The following is a 15,524-nucleotide window of genomic DNA, read 5'->3' on the forward strand; positions in this document are numbered from 1 at the left end:
CTAATGATTGGTAGTTGATTTTTACGTGCCGAGTTACCAGCCCTGACACACAACCTTCAACGAAGGTATGCCCATTCACGCATGTCTCCATGCAGAAGACGCTCTACCTGAGAATCGAACCGGACAGTGTCTTACTGTGAGGCGACAACGCTACCGCAGCACCACCACAGCGGGTTTATGACTAAATATTTCTTAAATGAAAGATAAGAAAAAGAAGGCCTATTTAAATAGGTTAAATGTATTTGTTTATGTAAAAGTTGGAAAGGTAGCTGTTTAGAGGTTCTGTATAATAACATTTGGAGAATGGGGATGCTGTATAGAAAATATAGTTTTTTGTTTGTGAAAAAAGGGGTGGAATGCACAACTATGGAGAATTTTACAGTTATACTGAAGAGATAAGGAAAAGTTGTTTTATATGAAAGAGCAATTTAGAGAAAGAAATATTTTTTATCAAAGATGTATATCTATCTTCCTAATTGTTTGCATTTATTTGCTAACAGCATTTTGAAAAATGTTGTTTGATAATAAAATAAAAATGAAAATACTGCTGCTCTTTTTGCTGCGTGCTTTGGGGTATTTTATATCCACCTGAGCTGCCACTAGCTGAGGCAAATGGATCCTTTATTTAATAGATCATGTATAGGGTGGTACCTCAGAGGTACAGCACCCTCTCTTATTTTCCATTACAGTGTCAGTACGAGAAAATAAATCCAAGCACTTTTATATGTGGAAGTAGAACCACAACCTTTTATAGATAAGGAGGAAGAAAGAACAATAAGATAGATTGATAGATACATAGATAGATAGACACGTAGATAGATAGACATGTAGGTAGAAGGACACGTAGATAGAAAGACAGACAGATAGCTAGAGAGACAAACAGACGACACGTAGATAGACAGATAGAGAGAGACAGATAGATAGATAGATAGATAGATAGATAGATAGATAGATAGATAGATAGATAGATAGATAGGTAATGCTACTAATGAACACAGGTCAACTTCTCCTATTAACATCTTAAAAAATACAGACAAAGTTGTTCCATTTGTGAAAATGTGACATTAGCTAGAACACCTTATTCATCACTATACTAACTGCAAAAGTAACTTTTTCTCTATGCCTTGTAGAGCTCAATCATAGACATACCATAGTTGCTTTACTACATTCAGTCACATGATACAACAGTGCCATGCTGATAGAATGCTACAAGAGATGGCTTATAAATGTGACACATGCTTTTGGGCCTGCACTGTCACTAAATATTCAAAAATGTCCTGTAATTTTATTTCTAACTTTGGAAGGATTTGCATAATTGAATTCATTATCCTATACAACCACTTTTTAAAATATTCCTTTAACGAATTAACCTTCTTGTGAATTAAAGCAGTTCTACAGTATGAGTATGTCCCAAACTTTGCCTAAAAAAGTTAAGCACTTGTGTTCTCCCTGATAGGCTTCAAATAACTGAAACAATTATTTTCCTAAAATGCTTATAAAAATCAGGTTTGGGGGGGTGGAGACTGAACAACAACATGTTTACGATAATTTATCTCTAAACGTGGCAGTGCTGGCTTATTACAGTCATGTACCCCATTTCATTCTGATTGGCTGTTAACCAATCAGGGTTAGAAGGGCTAGTTGATTTTACAATGGAAAAAGCATGGCACTGAAAATTCTGTCCTGAGATCAGTTTATGGGTGCAATAGCTAAAGAGACATTTTGGGAATTCAGGTACTCTCAGGAGCATGTAAATGCTTCCATGTTTTAGTCAGGATCCAAAAAGACCACATTTAAAATACAATAATGAATTTCAAGTCAGAATGGCAATAATTGATGTAGTGTCCAAAGGTTGAACAGAGTCTGACTGCAACATTTATGCCTCATCTCTTCCAAGTTGTTCTGAATTCACCTATATACCGAGGGTAAAAGGAATTAGTCATGAATGTGGCATTAGAAAGATAGTGTAATGCTGTGTGTGTGTGTGTGTGTGTGTGTGTGTGTGTGTGTGTGTGTGTGTGTGTGTGTGAAGGAGGGGTAAAAGAGTACTATGAAATCCATAATGAATGCATTGTGCAGGCCACAAAGATAATGTGGATGCTATGTTGAATGAACTGGTGAAATGATTTTGCCACAAATCTCCTGTTTCTTTTTTGTTGCCCAAAATTAAGATTTTGGTATTTTGTAAGAGTTCTAATGCAGACCAATTAAGTACCTTTACAGCTTGTTTCATTTAAACAAATTGTAATGTACACTTTTTGAAAAGCTAGTATACTCCTGGACAAGCAATGCTGAACTAAATGATTGGACATTTGATACAAATCTGTAATAATACGAGTTGCACTAATCAAATAAGATACTATGTAGTTTTTGTGCAGATGTTACTGCCTGTGATTCTCCACTACTGGACCAGTAATCAAGGATCCTCAATCCTCACCACTGGCAACAGTGGGGAAATTTACACTGGGAGGATGACAAATACACACACAGTATTTCCAGATGCAGCTCTCTGCATCAAGTGCAATTTCCCTTAAGAGCACACAGAGACTACAGTCAGTCCAGGGTTGGTTTCTCCCTCTTTCTCCAGCTCCCCAATAAGACTCCCCTCTTGCACAGCTATAGAGTTGAGATCTCAGCTGACTGGCCAAGCCAGGAGCTCCAGCACCTTCTCTGTCCAACCAGTGCTTTGTGTCCCTGTCCAAGTAGCTCAAACATATTCTTTAAAGTTTGATTTATACACAAACAATCTCAACTGACTGGCCAAGACAAGAGCTCCAGCACCCTCTCTTGTCCACCCAGTGCTTTGTGTCCCTGCCCAAGTAGCTGACACACACTCTTTGAGGTTTGATTTATACACACACACACACACACACACACACACACACACACACACACACACACACACACACACACACACACACCTGGGAAAGGCTGGCAAAGAATTACTAGCTATGCCCCCTTTTGCCCAGACTATAAGATAGTTTTCACTGCCACCAGCCAACTCCTTATCAGCTACTTTAAGGTCCTTAACAAAGGGTGTCAAATCTTACTGTGTAGGGTCACTATTAATACAAATGGTAGTTTGATCAAGAGCAAAGTTATTAGGTGTGGCCTACACAGTGTCACCAAATAAATATGCAAGTACTCTCGGAACTTAAATCTCTTTACATAGGTCAGCCACAATGAAATGTTTACAAATATTTGATTCTTAACGTTGAATTAACTTCTGTTCCAGCTTTCTCCATTTCCACTTTACTGTAAAAAAAAATTCTAAGCTTGCTTCCCCCCTTTCCTTTGGCAGGTCAGATACGGATTTGCTGTGTCCAGGACTGTTTGTGAGCTCCTAAGCCCCCCTCCCACTTAACTGGGGTTAAACTATTCCTGGTGCCATAAAGTCTGTTCTTCAAAATTTCCCTTGCAACTAGCCAGCTTTTTAGTTTCAGCACTCATCTGTTTCTTTGATCTCAGCACTTGTTCAGAACTCATTGTAAGCACTAAATAAGTTACAAATCACTACAGCACTCAACTTTCCTCACTCGTCCATAGCTCTCAATCTTCCATGTCCAAAATGAGGAACACTAGCCCTCATAATGTGGAACAAATGGGCAAAATGTAAAGATATTTTATTAATATGATTCACTTTCTATTTACAATGGATTTCAATTAAAAATTCCTAACACTGCTCGTCTAGAGGAAAACAGTTTTAGTACATAATAAATAAGCACCTATTCAGGCATGTCTAAAGGTCAGCTCCCGGTGTTTTCTCCTGTCTACCTGATGAATCTGGGCATCTTGGGACAATGCAGCAATTGCCTCATGTACACAGACAACCCTCTCCTCCTACCACCCAACACTGCGACCTGTGAGAGATGCACTTATATAGCCAAACTGGAAACAAAGCTCTCTTCACCAAAGACTGGCCTAGACAGTCAAGGGGAGAAGGTAAACACTTGCATCTTACCACACTCATCACATAGTCCCTCAAAACCTACACCACCAAAACACACACACAGAACCACAAAACACACACCTACATTCGCTGAGGCTCTCAGTACAAATCTGCCCAAACAACAGAGACCTCCAAAGCAGAAAAGCAAGCAACCTCCACCCCCCAACACAACCCAAATGACACATAGCCCACATACTCAGTGTGCCACTCAACTACAGCCCATAAGGCATAACGTACCCAACACTCTAGTCATAGGTGACTCTATAGTCAGGCACACTGATGTTCCACTCACCAGGCTAAAAAAGGAAAAAGTTACTGTCAGCTGCCTGTCAGGTGCCAGGATCCGCCACATAACGCACGCACTCAGGTCACTCCACAACAAGTACAAATATGACTCTGTCATTGTCCATGTTGGTGTTAATGACCTGAGACGTACCTCCCTGGACTACAAGAAAAGAGACATGGAGGAGCTCTCCGATCTTGTAGCCCAGGCCGGTATGACCCTAGCCCTGAGTAGCATCCTGCCATCACCCAGAATGACACCACAGTACAAGGACAAAATGATTGACTTTAACAATTGGCTAAGCTTCTGGTGTCATTCTAAGGGAATCCAGTATCTGTCTGCCTGGGATGACATGATCGACAGACCACGCTGCTTTGCCAGAGATGGCCTGCACCTGTCGCCCTTGGGATTCCGGATACTGGCAAAGGCTCTTGCCACCCCTATAGTGCCTTTTTTAGGCAAAGTTCAAATGACAAATTCACCACTGTAACAGGTACAAGCAAGCAAAATCTGAGGGTAATGCTACTCAATGCTAGAAGTCTAAACCTCAAAATGCACTCACTCGAGGCACTCCTTAAAATGGAGAACAGTGACATCTGTGCAGTGACAGAGACCTGGTTCAAAGCTCCAGAGAGCACCACTGCATTACCAGGCTAAAATTCATACCACACCTTTTGGCCACCAAACCCAGACCGAAACACTAATGGTGGAGGTGTGTCCATATTCATTAAGGATATCCACACCTCCAAGCTAGTTGCTCAGCATAATGCATCCGAGATTATCCAAGTTCAACTAACTCTGGGCAAAATTGCAATCCAGATTGTAGCTTGCTACAGACCCTCCACCATGCCCCAGGGTTCCCACTCCTCTTTACTTGATACACTGGAAAATATTAAGGTACAGCCCAACACTCTAATAATGGGTGATTTCAACTACCCTCCCATTGACTGGGAAAACTACTCATGTACCAACTCTTTTGCTCAACGTTTTCTGGAAATCATCAATTCCAATGCTTTGGATCAACTTATCCACACCCCCACCAGGGGCAGCAATATCCTAGACCTGGTCATCACCAACATGGGTGACCGGTGTTCCACACCAGAGGTCAGCTCCTCATTGGTCAGATCCGACCACAAGCTAATCATCCTAGACATCCACATCCCGCTCCCACCCCCCATTAGGAAAACAACCGTAAAAAAATTCTCCAAAGCCAACTTCACGCTTTTTAAGACAGAAGTGGCAAACTTCATGACACCCATGCAGATGGACAATAGAGGTATGACTGCTGAATCCTACACAAATGCACTTTATAAGCACTTACACAAGTGCATGGATTGTGCTATCCCTAACAGAACCAAGATGCTATCCTCCAAAAAAGGAAGCCAATCTGGTGGTCTTCTGCCCTAAACAAATTCTACAACAGAAGAAAGAAACTGTTGCAAAAAAGAGTAAAATCCCACGATTGGAGGAACTCCCTGGTTAGCCTCAGTAAGAAGCTGAGATCCCTCATAAAATCCTCCAAAGCTAGTTATGAAAACAAAATTGCCACTGATTCTAAAGACAACCACAAAACATTCTATAGCTATGTCAAAAATCTCAATGGCAACACTCAGATCTGCTCTGAGTTACAGCACAATGACACTAAATATACAGAACCAACTGATATTGCCAACATCCTGGCAGATAGGTTCAGTGCTAAATTTACCCCCCTCTCAACCCCTAAAGGGCCCATCTTTATACCGGAAGAATGCAAAGTTCCTGTTATCACGGCTACACAGGTAAAAACTTCACTCTCCAAAGCCAAGAACACAGCATCCATGGGACCTGACAACATCCCAGGCTGCCTTCTACATGAACTACATAATGAACTGGCACCCCACCTAAGTACCATGTTCAATCATAGCCTCACCTCAAGCTTTGTGTCCATTGCATGGCGCACCGCGACAGTTATCCCACTCCACAAAGGGGGGGGCCACAACAGACCCCGGGAACTACCACCCCATTAGCCTGACGAGCCTCATCTGTAAGGCCATGGAACGTATCATCATGGAACTCATAAACAAAGACATTGGAGATCTCCAAACTCTGGACCCCACACAGTTTGGGTTTGTAAAAGGCAGATCATATCTCCTAAACCTGATAGACTTCTTTGAAGTAGTCACCAAAGCCATAGATGAGGGTAAGGTGGTTCACACAGCCTATCTAGATCTCGCCAAGGCGTTCAACACCATCCCCACTCTGGAATTATATTTAAACTCACTAAACTAGGTATAAATCCCTATGTCACAAGATGGGTTGCCAACTGGCTTACTGACAGAACCCACACCGTGAAAGTAGCAGACTCCAAATCAGACTTCAGACCAGTGACAAGTGGAGTACCACAGGGTTCAGTCCTGGGTCCTCTCCTGTTTGGTATCTACTTCTCTGAAGTACAGGCTAACACAAAAGGTCTTTGGCTAACTAAATTCGCAGATGACTGCAAACTAGGAGCCATAATTGAAACTCCTAATGATATGGACATTCTACAAAAGGGCCTCACTGAGAGAGATGCCTGGTGTCAAAGACATGGTCTCAAGCTCAATGCCAAAAAGTGCATTGTCATCCCCTTTGGTAAAAACTCTGTACCCATGAACTACCACATAGGCGGTAGTCTACTTAACACCGAAAGTGTGATAAGAGACCTTGGGACACAGGTGGACAGTAGTCTCTCCTTTGATAATCACATCGCCACAGTGGTCAGGAAATCCTTCTCCGTGGCACACCTCATCACAAAAGGTTTCTCATCCAGAAAAAAAGAGGTCATTGTTCCCCTCTACTCATCACTCATTAGACCCATTATAGAGTACAACACCCCTTTTGGTATGTACCTCACAAGACATCTACAACAACTGGAAAGGCTGCAAAAATACCTCACAAAGAGGATTACTGGCCTCAAACAGATGCCTTATGCAGACCGTCTCAAAAAACTGCAGCTTTACTCCATCGCATATCACCTACTCAGAGGCGATCTCTGCCTAACATACAAAGCTATGTCAAACCCAGAACTGTTGGACATGCTCCACTTAAAGAAATCCCAATCCCTCCGAGCTACACACTCTAGGGACCTAAACCTTGTCACCACAATAAACAGAACATGCTGGAGGGATAGATTCCTGTCCCAGAGACTTCCCATACTCTGGAACAGACGACCTATCTTTGTCAAACAGAGCTCCTCATTCATACTATTCAAGAAAAATCTTGATGATTGGATGGGTAATAGGAAATTCACCCCGGGGATCACTTCTGTGGTTCTGCTTGACAGGGGCACAGGAAAATAATTTTCTTGGGTGGCGAAAGCAAGCGTACCTTTTTGGCTAGGCTTGTATAGGCTCTAGGGCCAATAGCCTAGTACCTACCTATGAACCTATAATAAATAATAAAAGAACAAGACAATGCTGAATATATGCTCACAGTGACATCAGAGTTCAAAACCACAGGAAATCTTTAAAACAACATTGCAGGACAGCCTCCAATAAATAAAGAAAAATATCTAAATTGAGCTTTGCTATATTCCTGACTATATCCAAGAGAGTTATACTGTAATCTAAGAACTTACTTACTACAGAGCAAGGCAGATGTGGTGAATGGTTCTTGTAGTTGTTGTCAGGTCCAAAACAGAACACTGAATGTTGTGTCTTTCTTAGAGATTTCTGAAATTAACATCTGAAATATTACTACTGGGATATCTCACAGAATGACATAATTTGTTGTCATCTGACTCTATCCCAGGTGAAACCTCCACTGCTGGAAGCTAGCTGTATTTAGCATCTACCTGTGAAAATACATAAACAAGGGCTTTTCCTCAGATCTTTGGCAGATGTTTGAAGTCATAAAACAATAAAACACTTCCAAGACAATGCAGAAAGTTCCCTGGTTTTAGACATTGTTTCTCCTTGCTGCATTGAAACTGAAAGATATCATCTTTTATTGCTTAGCCATAAAGTCATTTAATTTCAGTTATTTTTCTGAAGTTTTGCTGGACTGAAGTTAACCTCCTGTATTCCATTTTCCACTGTTAAAATATATACATTTAAACTGTTAAACAGTGTATGTACATTTCTGTTCTCTTCCAGCTGGGGACACTGTGGATACATCTTTAAGCTGAGTACTTTACAAAATACCCTTTTCAACACACATTTCTGTGCAAACAAGTTTGATATACACATGGCATACAGTTCTAATATAGTTGTAACACAATCATCTTATATGAATCATGTTGATATTCACAAATGACATATGATTATTTACAAAATTCCAGATAACTGGGCTGGCAGTATCTCCTTTCATCACACTGCTGGATGGGGGAAACCTGCTAGTATAAAAGCACATCAGTGCAGTTTCACAGTGCTCCCTGCTGACACTATGAAGAATTCAGCTGCATAATCCTTACCTCTATAGCTATAGTGGGAGGTTTTAGCCAAATCTTATCCAAGACATTTTTTGGCAGATTGTTCCTAAGTCTTGTAAGGTAATTGTGTCGAACAAAGATGACAAATTCTGCATTTTCTGGACAGAGTGGTTGATTCCTGTAGATGAAGCCTCTAATAAACCTAGAAATGAAGAAAGACAGCTATGACTTCCTTTCTGTGAGATTTTCACTAGTACAGTCTCCCAGTACAGTCACATTACATTACATTCAGTGCATTACATTCCAAAAAAATATAAATGTACATTACAGATGTAATGCATCATGGATCTTACTGTTGCCATATTTCAATTATATCTGTTCAAATTTTTCAGTTTTCATTTGTTATCCTGTAGAGTTCTTTAAAGGAGAAGATAGCAGTCCAACATGAACCTTAATTTCAAACTTTGTTTGTAAAAACATACATTAACTAACATGGGCTTATCTGTTTCTTTTCCTTTGACTCTTCACTGGTATGCTCCTCATAATTAAGTATCAGGAGAAGTGGGTAATTTTGGAAGATTTTTATAGTCACTGTTTTGAGATATTGGGTGGAATCCATAAAGAATCATTGCTCAGTTATGTAGCACAAGTATGGGTGAGAAACAATAGTTATAGATGTATATATAGGTGGGCATCACCAAGGAGCAAGCATCCCCTCTCAGTGCAGCTGCATAAAGCAGTAAGATAATGAAGCAACTGTAAAAAACTGCACAATGCTCATGCTGGTCAGCAGAGCAGAGCAGACTTAATGGTGGAAATCCTCAGCGGTCTGCCTGGTGTCAGAGATCTTGAGAGGCTAAATGTGAATGGAGTTGTGAATGTGGCGTACATATGACATTATCTCTGAAAGATTGATAATACTCATGATTTTGCAGTAATAAAAGCAATGTAATGCATACATAACAATGCATGTGCTCTGTGATGTGGAGAACTACAAAGTGCTGTGATAACATATGTCTAATCAAAGTGGGTGGCTGAAACCACATGACCACAGCTATCAGCAGCAAAATACAGTAGAAAAGGGGTGTACAGGAAAGTAGGATGTAGACAGAAACACATGAAGACGAATACATTTTGTTGTTTGTTGAGATGGTTTCCTCTTTTTCCATATTAGAGAGAAGAGATAAGGTACAGGATATTTAAGGGAAAAATGGAAAGGAAAAGAGGGTGTAAGATAGTTTGCAGGAATAAAGCAATATATAAAAGAGCATAGACAAAGCATTGTGGTTGCACACACATGAAGCTGAAGTGACAGTGGTCGGATACATTAGATGGTGGGAAAATGGTGATGGCGACATTTGAACCATGCACAAGGTATTGGGTATGACACTGTAGAAATGAGGTTCATGACATGCAGGGGATAGGGTAGGATGCTGGCAAAAGGGGAGCTGCCAAGGCAGTGTGGAAAAAAAAAATGATATTCCTAAGTAGCTGATGGCAGAGACTTGTTGACCATCTGGTGTCCTGATGGTCATGGCCTGCTGTTTGCTTCAGGAGAAATTAATTCCAGCCAAGTTGGTATCATATCTTGTGCTTCATTGCAGCATCATCTGACTGCCATAGCTGTGGCAGGACCACAGGAGAGTAGACAGAACTGCTTACCCAAGAGGGGTGTTTTGCCCTTCCCAGCAAGACAACCACATGCCAAACACCAGCAACTGAAAGTTAAGGGTTCATATAGTACAGCTATTGATTTATTATTATGCATTTACCGGACAGAATTCTGGGCTCTGCTTTTGCACCTCTGTTTTCTACAAATATAGCAGCTCTGTCTGCTGTCACTTCAGATCAACATACCTGTATGTGTACTGCTCAGCAGACCAAAAACTGCCTACAGCTCATATTTTGATGCCCAGGTTATGTCAGGTATCTACCTTCTTGAAGGGGCTACCATAATGACCTTGTAGCTGCTGCCATTAATCTTTGTGAAGGAAGTAAAGGAGTATGTTGGTCTTCTTCACTTACCATGCAGGACACTTATGTCTCTGAGGTGCTAGCAGCTATCAAATGCAGTTAGATAAATCAAAATGGTAGCCATGCACAGAAGCATGCAGGTTCATGAATCTGATTCCACACAATCAACTGCTGTTCAGCTGAGCAACACATGGCCATCTGCATTACCCATATAACAGCCTTGACTTGGTGCAGCTCTCATGTACAGACTGAATATTAAGACTTTGGTGCTAGCAGAAGTATAATTAGCAGATTCAGAGACATATTTGCTAAAAAATCTTATCTGGATACATAATATGCAAAAAGGCATACAATTGAAGAGTTTGGGGCACAACCACTATTTTGTTTGCATTCTGCTCACAAAATGTGTATTAGTATTTGGTGAGTTTGGAAAAATCTTTCTCTCTGTCTTGGATATCTGGATTTTCCTCATATTGTGCATATTTTCTTTTCTAGAAATTGTTCATAGACATCAGAATGTGATAGAAAGAAGGCATTTTTTTCTGGATATATTTGTAAAGGTTAATAATGGCTTGTGTTTGCCCTGGTTGAAAAAGTGCATAAATGCATAAATATTTTTCACTTTTGCTTACAGATGCACTTAATGCACTTGGGTAGGAGGTGCTAATATCTTTGTGGAGATGCAATATATATTGAGTCTTCTTTTTCTTCTTTCGGCTGCTCCCGTTAGGGGTTGCCACAGCGGATCATCTGTTTCCATTTCTTCCTGTCCTCTGCATCTTGCTCTGTCACACCAACCACCTGCATGTCCTCTCTCACCACATCCATAAACCTTATCATAGGCCTTCCTCTTTTCCTGTTACCTGGCAACTTCATCCTTAGAATCTTTTTACCAATATACTCTGCATCCCTCCTCAACACATGTCCAAACCAACTTAATCTTGCCTTTCTGGCTTTGTCTCCAAACCTTCCAACCCTCTAATATACTTATTCCTAATCTTGTCCACCCTTGTCACACCCAGTGCAAATCTTAACATCTTTAACTCTGCCACATCCAGCTCTGACTCCTGCCTTTTTGTAAATGTCACTGTCTCCAACCCATATAACATAGCTGGTCCCACTACCATCTTGTAGACCTTCCCTTTCACTCTTACTGGTACTCGTCTGTCACAAATCCCTCCTGACACTCTTTTCCACCCACTCCATCCTGCCTGTACTCTCGTCTTCACCTCTCTTCCACACTCACCATTACTTCTGAATTGTTGATCCCAAGTATTTAAACTCATCCACCTTCACCACCTCTACTCCCTGCATCCTCACCATTCCTCTATCCTCCCTCTCATTCATACACATATATTCTGTCTTAGTCCAGCTGACCTTCATTCCTCTTCTCTCTAGAGCATATCTCCACCTCTCCAGGGTCTCCTCCACCTGTTCCCTTCTCTCACTACAGATCACAATGTCATCTGCAAACATCATAGTCCACGGGGACTCCTGTCTGATCTTGTCTGCCAACCTGTCCATCACCATTGCAAATAAGAAAGGGCTCAGAGCTGATCCTTGATGTAATCCCACCTGCACCTTAAACGCATCTGTCACTCCCACCGCAGACCTCACCGCTGTCACACTACCCTTGTACATATCCTGTACCACTTTTACATACTTCTCCGACTTCCTCATACAATACCACAACTCCTCTCAAGGCACCCTGTCATATGCTTTCTCTAAGTTCATAAAGACACAATGCAACTCCTTCTGACCTTCTCTACTGAATAAACGTGCAAATATTCTGCAAACACTCCTGGGTTGGATGCTTTGATTGTTCCATGTCAGGTCAGCAGGTGGTTTCCAGGAAGCTAACCTTTGCCAAATCTAGTATGGTGTATACAGTCTATATACTGTGGATATATTCCTGTGTAGGACATGTACATTCACAATATCTGTACAAATATCCTTATCCATTACATTATGGATTCCTATATTTTCTGTGTAAAACAAAAGGCATCATGTCCAGAGGATCAGCCAGGAAAAGGATGGAAATATTCAGCGATGCTGCAAATGACATCTTTCTACTGGTCAACAGATAGTATGGAATGGGATAAGAAGAGCAGGCCATGGGTTGAGGGTGAGGTGTGCTAGTTCATGCTGAGGGATACCTGTGAAACTGGGTGAACCCAAGAATATCTCAGTCCCTAGTCTACTAAATATTTTTAAAAAAGTGTCTTTTTTTTCAAACTAGTCCCCATCTGCTCCTGTCTGGCTGAAGGTGTAAATACATGCACACACAGCGGTTCCTGCAGAAAACGTGGCACTCAGGCCTTTTATCAGATTTCCAGCTCAGCTGACTTCAGTTTCTTATGTGGAGAACATGTGCAGGAACATATGCCTTTTTCTGGACTCCCCTGTTAGCTGTCCAGCAGAAACTCGTGTCTTTTTCAGATTTCAGACTCGGCTGACTTCACATTAAACTGATGGGAACTGAAAAGCATGAACTGCATCTCAGGAATTTGCACTTCTTTTTCAGATTTTCCACTAAACTTCTTATGGGCAGAACATGCAAATTTACCGCTAAGCTAACTTTAGGGCATGAACGGCATCATTGAGACATGAAATGCACTGTGAAAATTCACACTGGAAGAACAACTTATAGGAACAAGAACATTTTTTTAGAAGGAGAGAAAACAGCTTTTAAGAATGGAGTGTGTGTGTGTGTGTGTGTGTGTGTGTGTGTGTGTGTGTGTGTGTGTGTGTGTGTGTGTAATCTTTCTCTCCCAGAAGAACAGAGACGGAGGATGTCCTGTGGTAAAGTAAATACCAGTCAGAAATAATGCCTCAGTCAGAGTTAGTTTTCATAATTATGCCTCATAAGATACAGTACTTTTTAAACTAGAGGAACATCTGGTTAAGTGAGTTGCTCAGAGTCAAACAGTAGGGTAGTGGAGGTAGTTGAAGGAATGAAACCATGTACTCTTAAATACAGAAGGCAGCTCATTAAGAGCTTGAAATTTCAATCCTCTACACCAACTGACAGACCTTTATCAACTCCTTTTTTGTTAAATCACTGAGGTTTATAGTCAGTCTGTGTCAGTCATTACTACTTCATAGTTCTCCTTGTTCAGAAAATGCATGTCTTTGCAGCATATATTTTGCTTTTAACTATTTAAGTGAATTAGAGTTGCCTAGCACTTAAGATTTTAACAATCTGCTTCCTGTAGTCAAAAGTGTAGGGTTTGAATCCTCCCACCTCCATTTGTCTACTGTGTTAATTGGAGCAAGTCACTCAGGCAGTACTCCAAGGTCACTCCTGAAAAGGGACACCTTCTGTAGATGGTTTACCTGGTTGACAAATATATACAAATACCTTTTTAAAATTTTTCCCTTTTGGAGCCTTTGTCTCTCCTCCACCCCATTATTTTGTAGCTTCCTTATAAAATGTGTGGCTTTCTGGCAAATTATTATGGATTGTACTCACTAAATATTGACAGACATGTAAGTTGCAGACATTTTTTCCATTGGAAAATGCTTGCTAATGCTTTGCCACTGCTTTTTTTTTTGGTATTCTTGGATCTCATCCTACCAGCCCAGCTCCTGGTTCCCCATGTTCATGCCAGTTCTAAAAGTCATCCTCTTTCCTCCTGAACTACTTCAGCATTGCTAGGTCCAGTCATAGATCCAAAGGGTGTCCTGAGGACTTGTCTGGTTGTGCTTCCATCCAGGGGGGGGGGGGGTCTTTCAGTATGCCCTAACCACCTTCCTTCTCCCAACCACACTCTTATCTACTAGGTCCTAGGGCAAGTCTCCTCTTTGGACTATGCTTTTCTTTAGAGAGAAATATCAATGAGCACCCTCCCTCCCAGGACTGGCACACTCATCCCTTCCTGCCATTCAGTCACTCACCTGAGCTGCTTATGGAACCTGGATCATCTGGGTTGTATTCAGGGCTTTATCCCTCTATGCACCAGAGAGGCTATTTGCCTTTAATTCTTGAGCTAAGAGGTTGGGGGGGGGGTCATGGGTTGCAATGGGGATGCACTGTATGGCTCTCATATCAATGAGCTAAAATACACTTCTTGGTCATTATTTTTATGTTTGTTCATTCATTTTACTGCAGTAAAAACATCTGAATGGATGCAGTCATAAAAGGGGTTGTAATTGATGGTTGTGTGTGAGTGTGTGTGTGTGTGTGTGTGTGTGTGTGTGTGTGTGTGTGTGTGTCTGCATGTGTGTGATGCATCTCAGAGTAGCTATGGTATAAATGAAGGAATTGATTGTAGTGAACAGAGGCTACATCATATGAGATATGTTCTTTGGGTACAATCCATGATTTCCTTGTTTTATTGACTGCTGAGAGTGTTGCACACTGGTCTGAAATGCACTATATTAAGTTATAACAGTCTGTCTAGTACTTGATGCAAATGAATTAAGGCTATGAGCTGCTAATTAGCCACTTACAGTATTGCTGAATTTGATTCCCTCAGCTTTTGTTTGTCTAGTGTTAGTCTGACAAAGTCACATTACCACACAGCACTCCTGGGCTGCCTCCGAAAAAGAGCACATGTGTCCAAGAGGTTGTCCCTAGCTGTCAGCAAATGTATTACAGAATTGTGTTTTGAATTCCTGCACCCTTCACTAATTAGTGATTCAATATGTGCTGTTTGACTATGAATCACAGCATGTTTGTTGTAGTTTAATGGATTGCAAGATGCATTTTTAATAAATCTGAGTTTAAAAAGAAGAGCTGTTGCTCATGCTGTCTGTTTTCAGCATGAGTGTGTTTTGCTTTGTTCATCAAACGTCTGTTGGTGTTTTTGCTCTGAACATTTTAATAAAAGTTTTAAATGAAATCCGAATCTCTATGATCATTGCAAAAGTAAAGAAGAAAATAGTAAACACACTGACAGGTTTGAACAGTGTTTGATGGTAATTGGGGA

General features: G+C 41.0%; 1 protein-coding gene across 1 annotated transcript in view; it reads right to left on the reverse strand.

The window, feature by feature from the left end:
- Positions 1 to 15,524, reverse strand: part of MYO1H (myosin IH) — an 835,299-nt gene that overhangs the window by 330,127 nt on the left and 489,648 nt on the right. The window contains exon 23 of the mRNA XM_044068514.1: positions 8,662 to 8,821. Within this exon, the coding sequence (XP_043924449.1) occupies positions 8,662 to 8,821 (160 nt within the window). The remainder of the gene's footprint in view (positions 1 to 8,661; positions 8,822 to 15,524) is intronic.

The sequence above is a fragment of the Protopterus annectens genome, chromosome 4.part0 (assembly GCF_019279795.1).
Source record: "Protopterus annectens isolate FY-2018-M chromosome 4.part0, PAN1.0, whole genome shotgun sequence".
NCBI classification, from domain to species: Eukaryota; Metazoa; Chordata; order Ceratodontiformes; family Protopteridae; genus Protopterus; species Protopterus annectens.